This window comes from Sceloporus occidentalis, unplaced genomic scaffold (assembly GCF_023333645.1).
Source record: "Sceloporus occidentalis isolate IW3139 unplaced genomic scaffold, rSceOcc1.0.p SCAF_9, whole genome shotgun sequence".
Lineage (NCBI taxonomy): Eukaryota > Metazoa > Chordata > Lepidosauria > Squamata > Phrynosomatidae > Sceloporus > Sceloporus occidentalis.
The window spans coordinates 4,120,896-4,142,194 of record NW_028316989.1 but is presented as its reverse complement, the minus strand read 5'-3'; the positions used below and the strand labels follow the sequence as shown (position 1 = coordinate 4,142,194).

The 21,299-nt window shown below is 42.5% G+C and overlaps 1 protein-coding gene across 4 annotated transcripts in view; it reads left to right on the top strand.

The window, feature by feature from the left end:
* The window catches only part of BIN3 (bridging integrator 3), a 70,519-nt gene extending 49,254 nt beyond the window's left edge, over positions 1-21,265 (top strand). For all 4 annotated transcript variants that reach the window (XM_089538172.1, XM_089538175.1, XM_089538176.1 and 1 more), the window contains 3 exons: positions 7,112-7,253; positions 8,842-8,976; positions 19,809-21,265. In XM_089538172.1, coding sequence (XP_089394298.1) covers positions 7,112-7,253; positions 8,842-8,976; positions 19,809-19,955 — 424 coding nt within the window. In that variant the 3' untranslated portion in view covers positions 19,956-21,265. The remainder of the gene's footprint in view (positions 1-7,111; positions 7,254-8,841; positions 8,977-19,808) is intronic.
* The last annotated feature ends 34 nt before the right edge of the window (positions 21,266-21,299 follow it).

Sequence of the window (21,299 nt, the reverse complement as noted above, 5' to 3'; positions counted from 1 at the left end):
TGTTTTTATATTTACACACACACACACACACACACACACACACACACTTTACATGTGCACACATATACCCCATGTCTAAACACTCAAGCATCACCCTGTGATTGGTAAATCTCCATTTTTCTTTCCCAATCTTAGGAAGTTCTCCCACTCAAAGTTGCCCAAGCAAAATTATGCAATTAGGACACTGAATATATGAAAGAATGTAGGCAATATTCTATTAATTACCTAATTTGCATGAAGAGTGATACTGAACTACAAACCAGAAAGTCCCCACTTCACTTCTCACCTCTGCCACAAAGTTGAGTTGGTCGCTTAAGGAAGTTGCATCCTCTCACTCTTGGTGATAGCTAGGAAGAATAAATATTCCTCCAACATATTGGAGCTGCTGTTACCATGATAATGTACATGAAGCACATGGAAGGTCCAGAAGTTCAGTCCATGTGTAGAAATGCAGCAAATATTTATCCATTTTGGAGCATTGTCTTAACGGTTCCTGTGGTGCTGACAAATTGTGGCTCCTCATCTCATGGAGGTAAACTGCACGGTTCTCCTATGCAAGTTGTACATAAGATAAATATTTGTAAGTGGCAATAACCCCGAGTCAGACAGTAGTGTTGGCTTTCTTATATTCTACGTTAGGGTTGCAGGATCAGGACTGAACTGTTACACAGGCAGGAGAAATACGTGGTCCATGTAGGCTTGTAATTCAACGCAGCAGCGTTTAATAGAAATATATAATAAGCTAGAGGAACTATGACTAATTGGTTTATGCTAGTTGCTCCTAATTAATGTCAGTTGCATGGATAATTTTCAGCACATAGCAGGGTAGTTGGACGTGTTGCACTTATCCTTGCCAAAAAATTTTCTTCCAAGATCAACACAGTCTTGTGATATCTTAAAGACCAACAAACGTATTGCGGCAGCAACTTCCATGGACGTAGTTCACTTAACTACATGCCCATTGTATTCTCAAAAGCTTATACCATAACAAATTTGTTAAATCTTCACGATACCAAAAGACTCTTTTCGGTGTCTTTGATAAAACGGACCAACACAGCTTCTCCTTTGGAAGTCCTTCATGAATGCTAATTTCTTGACTCGCAACTCTGGGATTCTCAGCAGCTGACAAACCAAAGCTTGGAAAGTTCCTTTGTAACCGTATAAACAAATAATCACATTTACATTTTAACACTTTTAAAAATGTTCTCACTGCCTTACTCTTTAGATCCTTCTGGGGAGAAGGAAAGGAATCAATGTAAAACAGTAAAACAGTAATGCCCATAAACCATTTTGCACCTCCCCAAACCAACAAATGAATGTTACCATTTTGAGGAGGAGGGTATTACCAGTTGCTTGACTACTTTCCAGAAGACCTTCATTACTCCCTTGCTACCCCCCCAAAATAAGACTTTACGGGTAACGTCAAGATTTGCAATGACTTACTTCAAAGCTCTGCTGAAAACTGTAATTAAAAGCAGCTCATCATATTAACTGCCTCCTTACTATTAATATTCTTTCTCTTTCTTTCACACACACACAGAGTGAGTGTGTCTGCACAGCCCTAGGGATAGAAACAGGAATTAAAACTCATGATTGCAACACCACTTTTGAAGCAGAGAAGATAGATTCTAGGAAAGCATCTACTTGGTGATAGCTTTTGCTTTCCACATAATGGGGTCGTTTGTCTTTAATGAAACTAAATCTAACTCACATTTCTTGAATGAAGCAAGGTGATGGCAGAAGGACACACTTCCAGCGTCTTGGGATGTTTGAATGGGACTGGGAACTAGCTTTCCGGGTTTCAGAATGCCAGTTCCTGGGAAACATCCATAGTTGAAATGGTAGAAATAATGCCACTTTAAATGTTGTAGCTCCATCCTATGGAACCCTGGGATTTGTAGTTTTGCAGGCTGATGCCTCACCAAACTATAGATCCCAGGATTCTGGAGGATGGAGCCATGGCAGTTAAAGTGGTGTCAGACCGCATTCTTCAACTTCAAAATGCAGATGTGGGCTCTCATGCTGAATTGCTACTCCTACTATGCTCCCAGCATATAAAGCATTAGTAGCTCAGTAAGAAGGATAAGATAAGATATTGGCATGATTGAGTCTCTCTCTCTCTCTCTCTCTCTCTCTCTCTCTCTCTCTCTCTCTCTCGGTGTGTGTGAGTGTATATCAAGGAGTATTCAGCCTTGTAAGCCTTCACCTGCAGTTTGAAGTGGTACACTCCAAGGCCAAGTTTGTCATCTCAAATGGACTCTACTTTAATTATAACATTTTCCTCTTGTGCATCATTAAGCACAAAGGGAAGGAGATCTATGCATATATTCAGCAGGACACCCATCTTTCCTCTGTATGAATTTACCGCACTGTAAAATTTGTACAGCAACTGTGGCACAGCTTGGATTGTGCCGTTAGTCCTTTAAATCTAAGTCCTTCTCAACAATGTAGAAAGCTAAGTATAGAAGCAAATGTCAATAGCTCTTATGTTTTAAATAATACTGCAATACCTTTCCTGCTGTTATGGCTTTCGTACGGGCTATTACAGGTGAGTAGGTTTTATAGACTAGTTTTTATGGCACAGCAGCCTCTGAAATATTTAAGAGTATAACATGGTGTTCTGGCATAAAGATTGGAGGGGGGGATCTGCTGGTACAACTGTTCCGTATATGTAGGTCTGTACATTTTAGCAAAGTACTAAGAGCCTCAATAATCGTGGTTTTCATTTAAAGGTCTAGCTACTGAATTCAAACAATACATTTCCAGGGAGATTATGAATTATGGATTGAGGCAGCAATCCTTAAGTGAACAGATTCATTCCTATTTTAACAGCTGTGTGTTTTCCAAAAGGTTGGTATGTATTGCAGAGCTGGGCAGGTGGCGATAGTGGTAACAGGAGGCATTGGGCATATTTGTACATCTCATGGCTCTGAACTCTTTGGCTTGCTGCTCAGCCACCATCTCTCCCTGTCTCTGCTTAATTTGTTGGTTTCTGATCACAGAATTGTCTTGCTTCGTGTGAAGATAATCTAGTCCAGCCTTCAGTGTTAAGGAACACACCTCCACATATCAGATCATCCCCATCTTAGTTAAGTCTAGGGTGTGAATAGTTGTGGTTAGGTGTAACTGAAATGTGCACCACGATAGGGTGAAAACCTCTCATAGCATCAGATGTGTGAAATGGAAATGTATTCTTCTGGGAAGAAGATTAATGGGAATCTGAGATAGGTGACTGGGCCTTATGGTTAAACCTAAATCATTAGTGAATGAATACTGAGCATGCAAGTTTCCTCCCTGAACATTAGTACAGCAATACCAACCCCTGGGAAACTAAAACTGTTATTTCCCCTTCTGTGGCTGCTTCCTCATATTTTGCTGCTTACATGGCTGGTACAGAAAACCATGTAAATTTCCACCAGAGACTTCGGAAAAAGAGCAGGAGAGTTATCCCCAGAGGAAGGTGACTCCTTCGCTGAGCAGGTATCCCTTTGATAGTTTGAATTTGACCACTTTCCTCTTGGTAAAGGAGGAAAGGCTTTGGGGTTAAATTCTAGCAGTCAGGTTTCTGGAACTGCTGTGGAAGATGTCAGGTTTTGGAGTCCTGGAGAGAGCTTTTCACCACCACCCAGAGCAAGGGGCCAGAGACGGTCAGGACTTACGAAGATCTGAGATGCTAATGATCCACGGCCCAAGTCAAAGGACTTGTCAGAGGCCATCAGGGCTTGATCCTACAAGAGAGTCTTGAGCTTGGGTTAGCGTAACCAAACCGCGAAGCAAAAGAACATTACTGAGTGAAGAGTCCAAGTCAAGCCAAAAGACAAGAGTCCAGAACAAAGCCAAATCGTTATTCAAAAGAATCAATCCAAAACACAGTCTGATGGAAGCTAAAAACCAAAGAAATCCAAAAGAGAAGCAATAGCTCACCAGCCGTTCCTTCAGTGATGCTGTTGCAGCAGATGAAATAGAACTGAGAGTTCAGGTGGGAAATGTGTTAGATATCCACATGGAGGGTTCTTATGGTCTAGGAGGTTTCAAATGATACAGGCGCAGATATTCCATTTGTGTGAATCACAGAGACAACGAAGAAGAAGATAAGTTACAAGACAAGAGAAATTTCATCATATAGTTGGTATAAATGTTGGGGCCCTTGCAGAGCAGGTAGAAGCCTTGCAACTATTTTTTTACTAGTTTTGTGCGAAACTAGCAATTTTAAGTTATTTGGTACCTCAGCAAAGACACTGCTAATGAAGGAGTGTAATGTTCGGTTTAGCTAGTATCCTTCCTTGGCTAGTAATTGAGGCACCTTGTGAAACTTGAATTTAGACTGGATGTTGTGCGTGTGTGTATTCTTTAATCTGTCCTTGCCCTTTCTGAGCCACTGTGTGGGCAGTATTAATTTAAAAGTAATTTTTGTTTTCACATTACTTTTTAAAGATATGAATGTCCTCTTGAGAGTTGCAGTCAGGGTTGGAAGGGTTGCCTCTGGCTCCGTATAATCGATCAATCAGGGCTCCATCTATGAGGTCCCTGATCAGGCAATGTGGGGGAAAATGTGATGCATTAAGTATTCTCCAGGGGCCTTTGATCAAGTCGGATCTTGCTCAGCCTCCTTTGCGGATAGAAATGGTGAGAAATGAAAAGTTAATGTGACTTTCATGCAAGCATTCGTTGTTGTGTGCCTTCAAGTTGTTTATAACTGTTGGCGACCCTAAGGTGAACATATCACACCGTTTTCTTGGCACATTTCTTCAGAGAGGGTTTGCCATTGCCACCCTCTGAGGCTGAGAGAGTGTGACTTGCCAAAGGTCACCCAGTGGGTTTACATAGCCAAGCTAGGACTCTTGAGAGTCATAGTCCAATGCTCAAACCACTACACCATGCTGGTTCCAAGCAAGTACTGTACCAGAGAAGTAATAATATTGGCCAGTTTCCTTGCTAAAAGTGAGCAGCATTGTTCAGTTGATAGTTATGATGCTGACTGTACCAGGTCAGATGTTTATAGACAGCTTATCCAAAATTTCTGATCCTGGTAAGTTTGTCAGTACCATACTAAACTTTTTACTGCTGCTGTTTACTTTCAGGTCAGTTGTGTTTTGGTTTTGTTTTGTTTTAAAGAAATATGGCTACTTGTAATACTACAGAAGGAATTGACCTTGTTTGTATATAATGGGGACCTGACTTAGAAAGACTTTGCGTTGGAGAGTTATGCACATGTTTGCATGTGTACTTGCAGCCCTGGTCCAGATCAGGGCCTGAAAACATTGCTTTGTTGGATGACAACTTTCAGAATCCTTCAGCCAGCATTTCCACTGTCCATGCTGGTGGAGGCATTCTGGAAATTACTGTCCAAATATTAGCTGTATATTCAGGGGGTTCTAGTTGCATACTGTGTGGATGACCAGAGTGGGAAGGTAGGTCGTATTGTTGTGATGCACAAGGATTGCTTCTCCCTCTCCTTGACACATCTTGCAAGATGCCATTTATGTTGAGCAATGGTGTCTTAGGACACGTTGTAGATTTTGTTAATGTGCCAGCTACCCCACTGTCTGGTAAGACTCCCATGGTAACACAAGTAGCTTTGGAGGTGCTTTTGATATCTCCTAGGTAGGGTAGATTCACTGTTCATACTGAGGCCTCCTTTCAGCAATTGAGGTTCCAGACTCATTGCCACCATGACTGTTAACACATAACTATCCCTAAGATTTTTCTGATGCAATGGATACAGGAGTTGACACTTTCCATTTTGGTTTGTGTCTGGGGCTGGAGTTAGATGAACTGTGGTTTCTCAAGTATTCTCAACCTCCTTACCTGGTTGTGGTCCAGTTAAATTGACCTGCACTGGATAGCTGATGGATCCATGTTGTTTCCAGATTACCTTAGAGTAAAGAGTTCTCAACCTTTTATCCTCCATTATGTTTTTCTTGACAACTTTCAGAATTCCTGGCCATTAGCTCTAATTTTGGGGGATCAAGTAAATTGCTTCCCGATAACACCTGAGGACCCAAACAAAGCACCACTTTGCTAGGTGATGTGACAGACTCTTTATTTTGGATAAACTAACAGCGGTTGCGATCGGTGCCTCCACTTTGTGAAAATTGTCTGCAATCAGAATTCTTTTCTTGATCCACAGAAGAGAGAAATCTCCTCTTTTGTTCATAGCAAACATTCTAAGGCCAATCCTTTTTATATATAATGCAAGACTAAATTGTATACTCCCTTTATAGTTCAAAATTGTTAAGGATTGTAAGCAACCTCTAAATATTTTTCTGATTGGGTTGGCTTGGCTAGATCTGTCTAAATGGAATTTCTATCATAATTGGTCAAAACAATGATCTGCCTTTATTATTTTTCACTCAGATCTTCCCATGCTAGTCTGGGTAGCCCTTAAATCTTGAATTCCAGCTGTTAAAGAGGTGTCTCAGTATGGAGATCTGGCAACATTTTTTTATGGGAGTCTCCTAGTAGTTGATAAGAATCTTGAATCATACAGTGGTGCACAAGATCATATTAGGAGATCTTAGTATAGCAAATACACTAAGTGTGGTGATGCATGAATTTAGTTTCCAAATGATCAGGGAAGCTTTCCAGGCTAGCATGATCAAGGGAAGCTGTGTATGATTTTTTAGGTCTGAAGAGAATGGATTTGTCTCCGTTCTGTTTAAAACCAGTGTGCTGTAGTGTTAGACCTGGCAGTCTTGGTTTCCTTGCTCACTTGCAAGGATTGCTAAGCGGCTGTGCCTCACACATTGTGTTCTAGCCCAGTGCTACTCAAAATACGAGTCCCATTGCCCAGGCCATTGGCTGCCAGGCCTTGGAGGGTTTCCAAGGATGAAATAAACAATTGTTGACACAAATATGGTGCTGAGCCTTGACACACCATTGCCTGTCCTCCATGTCACATATCCTGAGAAGTACTGTTCTAGCCTAACCTCACACGCGAAATTGTTACAGAGATAACAGCAAGGGTAGGAGTCATTGGGGAAAACTTAACTGGCCTCCAGTTAAACAGAAGTTCAAAGCATCCAGCTTCTGTTTCTTGCATACTTAAGCTCCATGGACTGGGTATACTGACAACACTATAATTGTCATTTTTAAAAAAATCTCTTTTCAGATTTAGCGGTGTTTTCCCCAGCCTGAATATGGCAGTGAAGCGCCGTGAACAAGCTTTGCAGGATTACAAGCGACTGCAATCCAAGGTGGAAAAATATGAAGAGAAGGAGAAGACAGGGCCCATCCTAACCAAGCTCCACCAGGTACTGAGCCAAAGATGAAGGACATTCATAACTTGACTGTCAGAGAAAAATTGGAGAGTTGCCTGATATGTGGTAATTTTTTTATGGTTACCATAGAAGCTTTTTGCTGAGATGTAAGTATATGTGAGAGTTAGCACTGTGAAGTCTTCGAATAGGGGCAAGTAGAAGGTAGATCTCTGGGTTATCTTTAGTTGTTGTACAAAGAACTGTGATTGGTTTTTTAAGAAAGACAATGTTCTGAAAGGAATCACAGAGGAGTCACTGAGTGCTGCTTCACACTTTATGCGGCAATTGCATTTGGTGCCTCTGCATTGCTTTATCCAGCAACAAATCTGCAACAGGTGGGTATGTGCCCCTAAATACTCAGTGGACATAACTCTGGGGAAGCTGTGTGCAGTTCCATAGTGCTAAGGAAACATGCCTCCACATTTTATATCTTTCCTGGAAGCAGCTCTGGTGTATCAGTTGCAAAAAGCTTGCCACTTAAATGATGGAGCAGCTCTGAATATAATGCTGTTAACATTCGTGTGTGTGTGTGTGTGTGTGTGTGTGTGTGTGTGTGTGTGTAGCCTCTAACAGATTGACTTGACAGAACTGAAGAATACAAAATTTGTATAACTCTATCAATTGTGCATTGTGTTGAAGAATTACCATATTGACATTAAGAAAAGAGACTTGGAGCTTAGTAGTAAAGAAGCTTAGAATGCCACTTATGCACGCATAAACTGAAGGATGTGGCAGTGCACACTGCTTTGTCCTGATGACTAAGCAGGAAGGGTTTTTTCCTAGAGAAAAAAGGGTGGAGGAGGGTACACAATATTTACAGGCATTTCCATCAGTATTTGAAGATACACACAGAGAGAAAAGACTTGTCTGCAGTAGCACTGTGAGAAGGGTGAATGTGTTTTCCTAAGACAGGATGGGCATGAACAGGCTTTCCTTACTCTCATAGCCCTAATTGGCTTGGAACACTCATAACACTAGTTAGGAAGCATTGGTCTCCATCTGAAATCAGCATTAATCTTAGATCTGGTTGGCCTGCGACATATTTACCCTGAATGTCTGGGATCCCTCTGAAAGAAGCCATAACCTAGTGGCAACAGGGAAATGGTGCCAAAATAAGGACAGGTGAGATAAATGGGCATTAGAAAAGAAAAACATATTCAGTGGTAATTGAAACATTTCAGCAATGAAAAACATTGTCAGAGGTTCCAAAAGTGCAACTTTCACATGGAAATGAAAAGAATCAGATATGTGACCATAACTACATATATCTTCACTTTGAGTCAGAGGTGGTAACTGTGCAGCTGACCAGATGCTCCTGGACTTCACATTCCAGCAACATAGCCAACAAAGCCTGGGGTGAGGAATTCTGGGGATTGCAATCCAAAACCTCTGGAGGACCACATGATGTCCACCATTGCTCTAAGTGCTCCTAAAATGTCTTGGGTGCCACTTCATATGTCGGGGTTTAGCTTGGAGCTTGTCTTATCCACACGGTTGCTATGAGTCAAGTCCGATTTCATGGCAGTTAACAACAACAACTATTCAAGAAAGCTAATATTTTGTGTTCCTCCTTTTCTCTCAGGCACGGGAAGAACTGAGACCAGTGAAGGAGGACTTTGAGGCCAAAAACAAGCAGCTTCTGGAAGAGATGCCCAAATTCTACAGCAGCCGGATTGATTACTTCAAGCCAAGTTTTGAATCTCTAATCCGGGCTCAGGTATGACTCAAGGCAACTTGTTGTCTCCCTTCTTTCTGCCATACCAGAAATTGCTTTTTTCCTGCATGCATCATAAACTAGCAGGGCTGTCATTGAGGGCTGAATGCCATATTTAGTTGCTGTCAGTGTCAGAGAAAACCTGTGTGCATGTATGTGTGTGCCAGGGCAGTGCCAGGTGAGAGGGCCTTTTGTTTCCTTCTAGACCCAGTGATGATGGAGCTGTGCCTGCCTCCTCTTCTCTCTCTCTGAGGCCAGGACAGTGGCAGTTCATCTGCTTTTTGTTGGCTAATATAAAAGTAAGGCTGTTTGGCACAATTTTTTATTATCCAAGTTGTTGCTGCCTTTTAAAAATGCCTTCCCACAACAAGAATGAAATAATTGCTTACATATGGATCAAGGTCCTTTCTCCTCCACACCACCATTTCTTTCTCTTCTCCATCCATAGCTCCAGTATCCCTTCCTCTGGGCTCACCCATCCCCACCCTTAGAGGAAATGTGAGAAGCTGGGCTTAATTTGTTCAGTTTTGTTTCTTTCAAAACAATATGTGTTGTTTCTCTGCCAAATGGCATTCTAGGCTGAATAATGAAATACCATAAAAAATAATCAGAACATCACAAAAAAACCCAACTACCATCAGAATAAGAGAATACATGGTTGTGCAAAAATAGTATCAATTCAAAGTGGCATATTAGATAATTTAATCACTACACTGTATGGATCAGTTTGGTGTGGGGTTAGTCATATCAATTTTGATCCATATCTCAAACTAAACTACAAAATGCCTAAATACACAAGAGGGAATAGGGTTAAAGGTCTGAAAGATCATAAACTGCACCCCAATCTCTCTTCAGAGGCAGCTCTGTAGTCACATCTTAAAAGGTCTTCTCTCTGGTTGTCAACCATTCTATATCCAGAAGTGAGATTGTTGCCATATCTCCACATCTACACATATTTAGCATGTGCACAAATAGCTGGCTGTAGCATATTAAGGATCTTGACCTAAAAGTCAGTTTGTGACTTTTAAACCAAGAGTGGGATGCTCTACAGCCAGCAAAAGAACACATTACATTGCCAAGTACCAAAGATGAATAAAAAGATGATGGAAACAATACACTGAAAAGCTACATAGGAAGAAAATCAGTTCATTAGGAATGTGTTGCTGAAGAATGGTTCTATGGATACTGTGGACTGCTAAAAGACAAATAAATGGGTCCTAGAGCAAATCAGGCTGGAACTCTCCTTAAAAGCCAAAATGACAGAATTGAGACTGTTGTACTTCGGACACATCATGAGAAGACCTGGCTCACTAGAAAAGACAGTAATGCTTGCTAAGGTGGAAGGCAGTAGGAAAAGAGGAACACTGCATTGTAGATGGATAGACTCAGTCAAGGAAGCCATGGCTACCCTGAGTATGCAAACCTGAGCAGGGCTATTGATGATAGGTGACTTGGAGGTCTCTCATTCGTAGGGTCACCATAAGTGGACAGTCGATAATGGCAGTTTACAGCAACAACAGCCATTCTTGGAAGAATTTGTTCTGAGAGGGTTTGTCCTTGCCTCCCTCTGAGGCTGAGAGGATCCTCCAAATTCTCTGGTTTTGCTTAGCAATTAAAAACTATGAGTGACAAGAATGTGATGGTCATTTAATGAGCTACTCAAAATGTCCCTCCCTTCAGCATTGCAGTTGTGTAATTATTGACTTTTTACATAACACATATATTTATGAGTGTTCCCAGGGATTGTTCCAACACTCCTGAATTGTGGGAAACAGTCGCTAGATAAGTACAAACCAAAAGGCTGATCCAGCCACAAACGGATTCAGGCTGCACTGCCGTACTACATTTTCACTCAGCATTCCCAATTGGGAGGAAAACTTAGTGTAAAGTTGCTTTTCACCAGCAGCTGCAATTGCACATGTATGGATTTAATCACATAGTTGAAGCAAAGCGATGACTCTTTTCTGTGTTACTCTTCTCCCAACTTCTTCCCACATAGCATTGCATAAATAACTGGTGATGGGAAAATTATATTTTTAAATAGCACTCCACCTCAGGAGGAACAGAACCCAGAAAAGAAACTATATACCTGGAAAGTGGCTTTTTTGACAAGGCCCAAAGTCTCTTAGGCCTTTCCTGTGCAAAAACCCACAATGCCATGTAACTATAGAGATGTAAAATTTCTAGAAATGTTGAGTGCATTGGGGGAGGGAATGTTTTTTCCTTATAAAAACAATAGAAATGTTTTGGTGGAGAATGTGATAATACGGTAACTTTCCATCCAGGGGGTTAGAATTCAGAGACCATGTTGAGTCTGGAATATCAATACATAAGCACCTTTGAGACTTAAGTGTGCAAAAGAAGTTGCAAAATGAGCTTTCGTAGACTTGAGAGTGAAAGGGATGGTCAAAATGAAGCGGCTTCCAGACTCTTTGGAGGCATGGCGTTTAGATGACACATGCCTCCAGAGTCAACCGGAAGCTGTGCCAATGCCATGCTCCAGTCCAGAGCGGAGCAAAAAGGAGCCAGGATAAACCAACTCCTGCCAGAGCCAGTCAGCCCCAGCATTCACGGCCTGCCTGGGGAGAATGCCATGTGGTCAGTGGGGTTCTGGGCCACTTCAGGCCAAAGTGGACTTGGGCCACTCTTTCGTGCCCATTTGCTCAAGCCCTCAGTCATCTGTGGAAGTAGACCGAGTCTGGGAAAACTCATGCTACAACATCTTTCACACAGTTTGTCTCAAAGATCCCTTTCCATACTGACCCTTTACATATCCATCCTGGGTAGTGATTGGCATAAAATGGAGCTGAGAATCATATACAGTATGCTCTTTTGGGATAGAGTGCAACAGCATCTGGAGGGCGCTCCCCTCCTACCCTTGCTGTGACTTTGTAAAGAATTGTGGGGAAACTTTTTACTACTTGGATCACTTCCTCTACCTGATGCCAAAAGCTGATGCAACATCCCCCTCAATGAATACTCAGTATACTGTTCCAACACTTAAATACTTCTGCCCACCCACAGGCTTCATCTGAATTTTTGGAATCAAACATTTCCCCAGTCATTGACTTTGAAGTTCCCACACACAGATAAAAGGGGGAGAGTTTGTGCTCCCTTGTTGATGGGGGCCTATGAAGAACACATCCTTCTTTCCTTGTTCTTATCATCTTTAGAAAAACCCATTTCTTTCCTTTTCTGAATGTTTAAGAGGTCTCATGTGCATGTGTGTGTTGCATATATCTAGCAGGTGCATCAAGCCTCTTTTTGAAGCTCCTGGACACAGGTTTCGTTTGCAGTATTACTGTAAGCAGAAGTGGTTGTCTACACCTTGGATCTGTGCTATTTTATTATTCCTGTAGTTGTCTACACCCTGAATCTGTGCCATTATACTATGCTAGCATAAAGTCATGTTGAGTAATCTGTGCTGCTGTCCTATTTGATGAAGTTAAGCTTTTTCATACAGTACTTGTTGCACTCCTTAAGCAGGCAGTTCTTGTTAGGCTATAGATGTCAAAGCGATTCACTTTTATAGTAAGAGTGGGAAGTGCTTTGAAGAGAGGGCTACACAGAGTTGTAATGTTCTGTAAAGCTGTACAGTTCTAGTGGGTTTTTTGGGAGTGATATTGAGGAGTATGTTATAAGTTTGTAAGCTGAAGTCTGTCTCATGAAAGCGTGAATGAAATCTATCCTGTTCTGGAGCCTAACGTAAAGAGGCCTGATCATTTCCCATAGACAGAGAGGTTTGTGTGCAACGTGGGATCATCGTCATTGATACAGCATCCCTTTTAATGATAAAAATAATACCAATTTTCTGGCTCTTGAGACTGATGTTAAAGATTTGGGGGGAAGCTAAACATGGTGTGTGTGTTGTGTGGCTTCATTTCTGATGTATGGCGACCCCAAAGCAAACTTATCATAGGGTTTTCTTGGCAAGATTTGTCCGAGGTTTGCCATTGCCTTCCCCTGAGGCTGAGAGCTTGTAACTTGCCCAGGGTCACCCAATGGGTTTACTTGGCTGAGCTGGGAATCAAACCCTGGTCTACATAATCCAACACTCAAACCACTCAACCATGCTGGCTCCACCGTGACTTAAGAACCAAATTTTATTTTCATGCATAAGTATCTTCTCATTCCTTCTCCTTAAGCCTATTTCCTTGTTTTACTTCAGCCTCTTTTCTTGACACAGTGATGATGATAATGATGATGATGAATTATTTAAAGTGAAATATTCAAAATTCTACACGATTAAAACAGTGATTTTTTTGAATAAAGAATGCAGATTGGGAGATATCTGCAAAGTATACATAATTTATTCTGAGTCAGAGCCACGTTGCATATCATTAGCAACCTCAATGCAACATTTATTTCTCAGCGCACTGCTTTGCTTTGATATCCACACCCCACAATTTAGAGACTTTCTTAACTCTTGCTGTTGTGAATATTCAAAATATCCAGCATTAGGGGGGGAAACGTTGTCACTGTTTGCTTGATATTAAATGACATGCTAGAGAAGTTGGTGAGATGTAGACAAGAGGGTGGGCACAGCTTTCATGCCACCCTGATATAGGAGAATTAGCCTCAATAACCAAAAGAGGTGGTTACTGTCAAACCTTAATGGAAGAATGGGTTAGGAGCTCTGCTTGTGAACTCCAGAAGTGAATTTAAAGAACATTCATGGAATGTGGGTGTGTTCGGTGTTTCAGGCTTGTTCCCTGAAAATTTTGGTGGATGCTAAAAGTTTTCTGCAATAACGTACGGTCCTAAATTGGGAGGAAAGAGTGCGCACTATTTGGAGTATGCTGCCCTCCAGCGGACTTGCTCTGGCACTACTGCTGATCTTGACAGTCCCGTCCCCCACCTTTAAAGGATGCATGACCTTTCCAGTCTGAAGATGGTCCATAATGGTGAGGTTTCTTTTGCCCTCTTAAGATGGACTTGGGCCTGTTTGCTTTTCAGCCATTGGGGAGCAAGAAAAAAGATTGTTGCTTCCATTTCCTTTCTGCGTGGTTGGTACAGTGGGTCCTTGGCCTCCACTGGGGTTTGGTTCCAGGACCCTCCATGGATACCAAAATCCACGGATGTTCAGATCCCATTTAATACAATGGAGAGTAAAATGGTCACCCTTATATAAAATAGCAAAGCCAAGGTTTGCTTGTGGAATGTATATGTTTTTGGAATATTTTCAAGCTTTGGGTGCTTGAATCTGTGGATAAAGAATCCGTGGGTATGGAAGGCTGACTGTATTTAAGAGGTAGTTCTTAAGAATAGATTGGGCTAGCGATAGTTATGGTTTTGTCCAGCAGACTCCAGAAATGTATTAAATGTTTCTTAGGCTGTACAGACAAGCAGTCCCTGTTGTGCCCATAGAGCTGGATCTACTCTTAGTCACACTTACAGCAGACTTATGAAAATCAGGGGCTGAGATCCTGGATCAGTTTTGTGTCCCAGGCAGCTGTCAAGTCCTGTGGGATGGTGCTACAGTTGTTTAAGAGCTGGGGAGGAAGGGAGGTGATCAAACGGTTCTCAGTAGCACTTGCATGTCCTCTTTCTCTCCTTCCTCCAAATATGAAATATCCACAGCAGTGCCCTGCAGGGATTTATACTGCCTAGGGATAAATTTTGGATAGCACACAAGAGCTTATGCACTATGGCTGTTGTTTTGTTAGTTAGGACACCATAAGTTAGACTTAAAAAGGTAAATGTAAAGGTGGTCCCTTGACATGACTGTCTAGTTGTAACCGACCGTAGAGGTTGGTGCTCATCTCCGTTTCTAAACCGAAGAGCCAGCATTGTCCAAGAACTGCTCTGGTGGTCATGCGGCCAGCATGACTTCACCGAATGCTGTTACCTTCCCACCAAAGTGGTACCTTGCATGCTCTCGAACTGCTAAAGGTAGACTTATGACTCCATATATTCCCTAGTCACATTTATGATTGTGGCACCCCTTGCCATGATTATAAATGCACCCTCCAAAACCCACCTTAAAAGCCACTCAGCTGGACTGAGCATTGGAGTTTGGCAGTGCTGGTAAATGAGGGGCTGCAAGAGGATATGACCAGCTCCCTGCCACCAGCGAGTAACTACTTGTTGACAGGAGGGGGCTGGTTGACATCCTGCAGCCCCCCCCCCCCCCCATTCACCAGCCCCACAGAACTCCATCATTGAGTGCAGTTGGCTGGCTTTTGAGGTGGATTTCAAGGATCAAGGTACCTACAACATCGTAGTGCTAGATCTCTCATGCAGGATCTCAGCCTGTGGCATCAACAGGATCCCACCCAATTTGGAGCTAGTAATGCCTTAAACTTCACTGAGCCTCATTTCATTGGGTCTCCTCTGGTTATGACTGACTCAAAATCCAAAAGGGAGCAGCACAGTATGTTTGCTATGCTTAAAGGTTAGCTCTGCGGTGGAGCCGGTTGTATTAAATAACAACAGTAACTATTAACAACGTGGAGGAGGAAAAGAGAGGAAGGCACTACCCATTCCTTAACAGGCAGCATTCTAGTACTATTAATGGTAGGTCCAGCCAAGTTATTTTGGTGTTTGAGAGGAAAAATCCAGAAAGTGTCCCCTAGCCTTTTTTAAGGAAAATGATTGATTGATCAGAATTATATACCATCTGTTGGTATACAGATATCAAGGTGGTTTATACAACATGTAGCAATCATAAAGACAGCAGGATAAAACCAGCAAGGGTTTTTTTTAATCCTTAAAGGTGTGAAAGCCCCAAGAGAATAAAAAGAATTTTGCTTGGTGCCAAAACAATATAAAATAGGCATCGGCTGAGCTCTCAAGGAAGAGCTACACAAGGGAAATCTCTCAACCGAAAGGAACTTCTTATGTTGGCATCTTCTCAGAGGATCAAGGTTCCCATTCACAAACACATTAAAGCAGGATATATATGAAGAGGGAAGACTCATTGGCAATAAACCCAGAATGGATTCACTATCCAACTGGCATTCAGTGCTTCTTGTGTATAATGTTCTGATGCATTGCTTCCACACATTGGTGCATGCACTCAGGGGAAGTGCTATGCTTTAAGACACCTGAAAGGACTCTCTTCTCATGAGGAAAGGTGACATCCCCCAGTGCCTTACTTGGGGTTATTGTTACTAGCCATATGAAATAGTGGCCCCTTGGTATCCACTGTGGTTTGGATCCAGGAACCCCCCTGGATATCAAAATTCATGGATGCTCAAGTCCCATTACAAGCAACGGCATCCCTTATATAAAATGTCAAAATCAAGGTTTGTCTGTTGGAATGTATGTATAGTTGTAATTTTTGCAAACCGTGGATGGTTGAATCCATAGATACGGAGGGCCTACTGTATTCAACAGGCAGGTGAGAGGCCTGTGGGAACTGTGGGGCTTGTTCCCATGCATTGGTGCAGCAAGAGACTGCCTGCTAAACAAAGTGTTAATAGCATTGTCCCCAACTTTAGGGTCCGTGGCTCAGATAACAGGCTCCTGGCGCCAGGTTCAGGAAATATGGGGGCGGGGGCGACTGTCTGTGGAGCTTTTGGAGAGGTGGGCAGTTTAAGTAAAGTGGCACCGGTGTTGACTAATATGGTCTGTAACATGAGAGCCCCCCTCCCCATGTTCCTTGGAACTGAGCAGTTTAATGTCACTGCATGAGCCTTGCCCACTCAGCCCTCAGTGATTCGGCTCTTCCTATTTTGGTTGTTCTGCACTTGCCAATTTGATTTCATTAGTCACTGTGCAAAGCAGCAGTCCTGCTGAATCACCAGAAAGCGCAGCCCTGCTACCTGCTGCTTAAAAGGGAAAGCAGTGCTACAGATCTCAGCGCTCTGGATATTTGCCTCGCTGATAGTGCCCACTACTCCCACTCCCGGTGTTAGTAGGCTAGGCCCAGGTGCAGCGAGGAGGTATTTGGAGATCTGTTGCAATTTAGGTGTTCCCACGAGAAGGAACCTTCGTCCACTCAAAACAAAAAGCCAGCGCACCCAGAGGAGGAGGAGGAGAAGCTGTCTCCATGGAGATGGTGTAGATATCTACATAAACCACTTGCTCTTAAAAGTGATGAGATTTGTTTGGAAGTGCCACAGCTCCACAGAGAGACCTCTCGAACTGGAGGCCTGTGTGCATGCTAGCAAATACTGTTTGCATCATTTCTGTCATGTCTTGTGCCATAGGATAGGCTTTTTGGGTTAGTGTACTATCATTACTACTGTCTTCTTTGTGATCCCTGCGCTGTAGAACATGGGTATCAAGCATCACTCTGGAGGCTGGAGGACTGCAACTCCCAGCATTCTTCACCACTGGCTATACCACTTTGGGCTGCTGGGACTTACAGTCCAACACTATCTGTAGGGTCACGTTATTTAACCCATTGTAGAGGAATAGTTGTCAGGACTTCCTTTGTCAGAGCTGGATGGCATTCTTGGAAGAACTTTTTTATGAACAGCAGACCTCCCTACCTATATGGGTGCTTTTGGGGTATTCAAAGGTTTAGCAGCAAGACAAAGATATGGTCACACCAAGATTCTGGCACAGCTCCTGTATTTTTATCACATTAGTGTGCTGTGTTTCTTTTATGGTGAACTCAAGGTGGAGTTCATAGATTCCCAGAGGGTCTTCTACCTTGTAATGATTAGACACAGATTTTTAATTAGCTTTAACAAGACCAGCAAAATGTGGACAAAGCATTATTATTTTTGGACTACCACTTCCAGAATCCCCAGCCTGCATGGCCCAGTAATTATTCTGGTTGGAGGATTCTGGGACGTGCCCAAACATCCATCTTGTCCAAATGCATGATTGAAGCACACATTTTACTGGCTTTTGTAACAAACTCTCAAAAGGTGAATGGGGATCTTCAAGGCTTCCAAAGCAGACTGCTCACTTGTTGCAGGACAATTACCTCTGGTTAGGTTTAGCAGTAGATGGCATAACAGGAGTATAAAGGCAGCCTTGCTATAGAAGCTGGGAATTAAGGCAGGAAAGGGAGCGGTTTGCAGGTTGTGCAGTCATCATCATTTGCAAAAAACCTGGTTCAATGTCTTTCTGCTTAGGTGAAGCTTGGAGATGAGGTTGTGTTACTTGTTGGATGTTGAGCCGATTAACCGAACATTTCTTTCCCTGGAAGTTGTGAAGAGATGTGCAGCCCATATCACTGCATAAGGAATTGCAGGGGAATAAGGAGCAGTGATGGAAAAGCTGGGATTCTTAGTTTCCTGGTGGCCGACTCCATCAGTATCTGTTGCTATGGTGATGGTGTATAAAAGGGGTTGTAACTGCAAGGCAGTCGAGACTAGTGGGTTAAGGCAGGAGCGAAAGCACCCACCGGCATGAAATCCCAGCTCTTCTTGACTTCCATGTCCTGACCTTGAGGGGAAGGCACCTGCCCCATTGGGCTTCCGTCTAGAACGTGGCGATAAGAATAGCCACCTTCTGGGGGCGGCAGGAGGATTAGCCGGCATTTGTGAAAATCCTATCAATGCTTGGCGGCCCGTGAAGGGTTCCCAAGAAGGAAAGTGTTAAGCTTGGCCAACCCACGATGCTTGCCCTTCCTCCGTTTTAAAGTTGGCTGGTTGCTGCTCTTCCTTCCAACTCTGTGCAGGAAAGGTTAGAGTTCATGACTCACTTCTGCTGCCTCCGCTGCTGCAGACGGGTTCTGTAGGAGGGTTTTTTTGTCACTGCCAAAGTGAAAAGCCTAAATACCCTAAAGGCACCAGAGAATCCCCTCTGATCTTGGAAGCTAAGCAGGGCTAACCCTGGTTGGTGCTTGGATGGGAGATGGCTGACGAAAAGTGTTGTTGCTTTTGTTTTTAAAGCTTTTTAAAGTTTTCCCCTAAACCTCTAAGATTGCCTCCCACATTTTCTGGTAGTTCTTCTGAAGGCCTGGAAATCATGACCGTTTACTTTGATACAATAGGATCCTTCTTCCATCAGTTTCTATACTGTTTGCCATCTCTGCAATGGTCTATTAAAACCCTGAGAATACAGGTAGCATTGCATTGACTACTGGAAAGGAAGAAGGGTGCTCCTGATTCAGACATGTGTTCTCACTCCTCCCCATCCACAATCCCATTCCATAATTAAGGAATTAGCTGGTTTCCTTAAGTTGCTTAATTAGTTAATTGACTAAATCTACTTAAAGAGACCTTCAGAAGCAGGACTACTCCCATCAGCTCTCTTGAGAAGCCACTCCTTTTTGTTCCTACTTGGCTGTTTGCTGGTTAGTCCTTGTAGGAATTTTGTATTTTTTAAAAAAGGCAAAACTACACATGAGGAAATAGTACTAAGGAAAAAGCATACTTTCTCTGTAAGTGAGATACACATCACTCATAGCAGCCCTCATTTTAAGAGGCACTTCCTCACCTGTTGCACACAGGAGGGAATTCCTTAAGATGGTGCTTGCTGCCTGCTGTTTTTATAAATACTTCTTGGGTTTTAGACTGTGTGCATCTTTTTAGTTTACAGTACTTTGAATCAGTTGATGTAATCAATTGATCAGCTGAAAGTCGTAGCCCTGAGTACTTTTTGCTCAAGAAACCCTATAAAATTAATGGGCTCACCATTAGTCGACAGGTGACTTGAAGGCACATACACACAGAGGGAAAATGTGGCCTGTTACAGACTGCCAAAATAAAGCTGCTTCGGGTCTCTTTGGAGGTATGCTATTTAAATGATGCATGCGTCCTAAGAATCCAGAAGCTGCACTCCGGTGCTTAGGAATGGAGTGTGGCTTTGGTGCGACCTCCGGACTCTTAGGACCCATGCAGTCTGTAACAGACCTGTGTGTCACAACTTTCTACTTGGCATTTGTGAATATGTATGAATCTAACAGGAGGACTCTGGTTCTTTTCTACTAGGTTGTGTACTACACTGAAATGTACAAAATCTTTGGCGACCTAACAGAACAGATTGATGAGCCTGGCGTGACAGATGAGCAGCGGGAGAAGGAGAATGAAGCCAAGCTGAATGAACTGAGGGCCCTTTCCATTGTGGCTGATGACTGACCTGTACCCCAGAAAATCAACAAGCTGCTGAAGGTGTGGAAATCTCCTTTTGTTTCCAACCTTCTAAAGACTGGATCCTCTGACTGAATCTTTTGCAGAGATGCTATTCCACAGGAGTAAATCTACAACAGCCCTCCAGAGACTGAATGTCTATATCAAAGTCAATGTGGCTGGATTCTCATCACCCCCATTTGTGGCTCTGGCTCTTGAAGGCTCCCCCAGAAACTCTGGAAATGAGCAAGACGTTATCCTTTTCAAGCTACTAATCAGTGCTGCTTCCCTTCACAATGTATTGACCAAGGTGCGTTTCTCAATTTTGTATGCATGGTGGTGGTGGGAAATGGCTGTCCTGGTAATTAGTCACAATTAAGCCTCTGTGCCTGTTAAGAGACATTTTGTCATGACCTGGAAACATAGTCAAACATATGTGTCTCCGTGAAAAACAAGGCTGTCTAAAAAGTAGGGATACCGTTTTGTAACAAAAGTGCTGTTGTGTGCTTTCAAGTTGTTTCTGACTTATGGCATCTCCAAGACAAACATATATTGGGAGTTTCTTAGCAAGATTTGTTCAGGGGAGTTTGCCTTTATCTTCCTCTGAGGCTGAGAGAATGTGACTTGTCCAGCAAGGATTTGAAGCCTGGTTTCCAGAGTCTTAGTCCAATGCCCAAACCACTTCAGCACACTGGCTGATTATATATTAGATAGTGAAATTCAAAGACATGGCTCAGTATGCAAAGGGATCTTTTAGCACTTTGAGAGAAACAATTTGGTAGCATAAGCTTTCATACATACACTTAAGTCTATGAAAGCTTATGCTACCAAAGATCCCTTTGAATATATATTAAGTAGTGAAATTTAATTCTAATGGACAACAATTCTTATGTGTCTAGAGGACAGCTGCCATGGAGCAAGAAAAGGCAACATAATTGTCTTGATGTAATCCACAGGTATTCTGTGTCATGTCTAATTACTTGAACATAAGTTACAGGCATGAAACCTGTTTCCCTGTGCTAATGTTCACTGCATTTAGGCAGTGAGGTTGTCTCTGCTTATCATGTATTGGGGATGGGATTAGGCTAGTGATAGAAGTGCAAACATATACTATTTCTTATGGAAAGCTTTTCTGGAAGACAGTCTTCCTTCCTACAGCAGAAGCACTTCCCTGTTGTAGTCTTTGCCATACTCATTTATAATCAAAACTTCAGTGAAGTAGTCTAACTCTTATAATGTAAGTGCATATAAGTGTAAGTGCTCTTGTAATCTATGATTCCAATTTTATTTTTTCAAATAAAATAAAACACTAAAGCCTCCTTGGCTGTTTGTCTCTCTTCTTGCTTGGAAGAC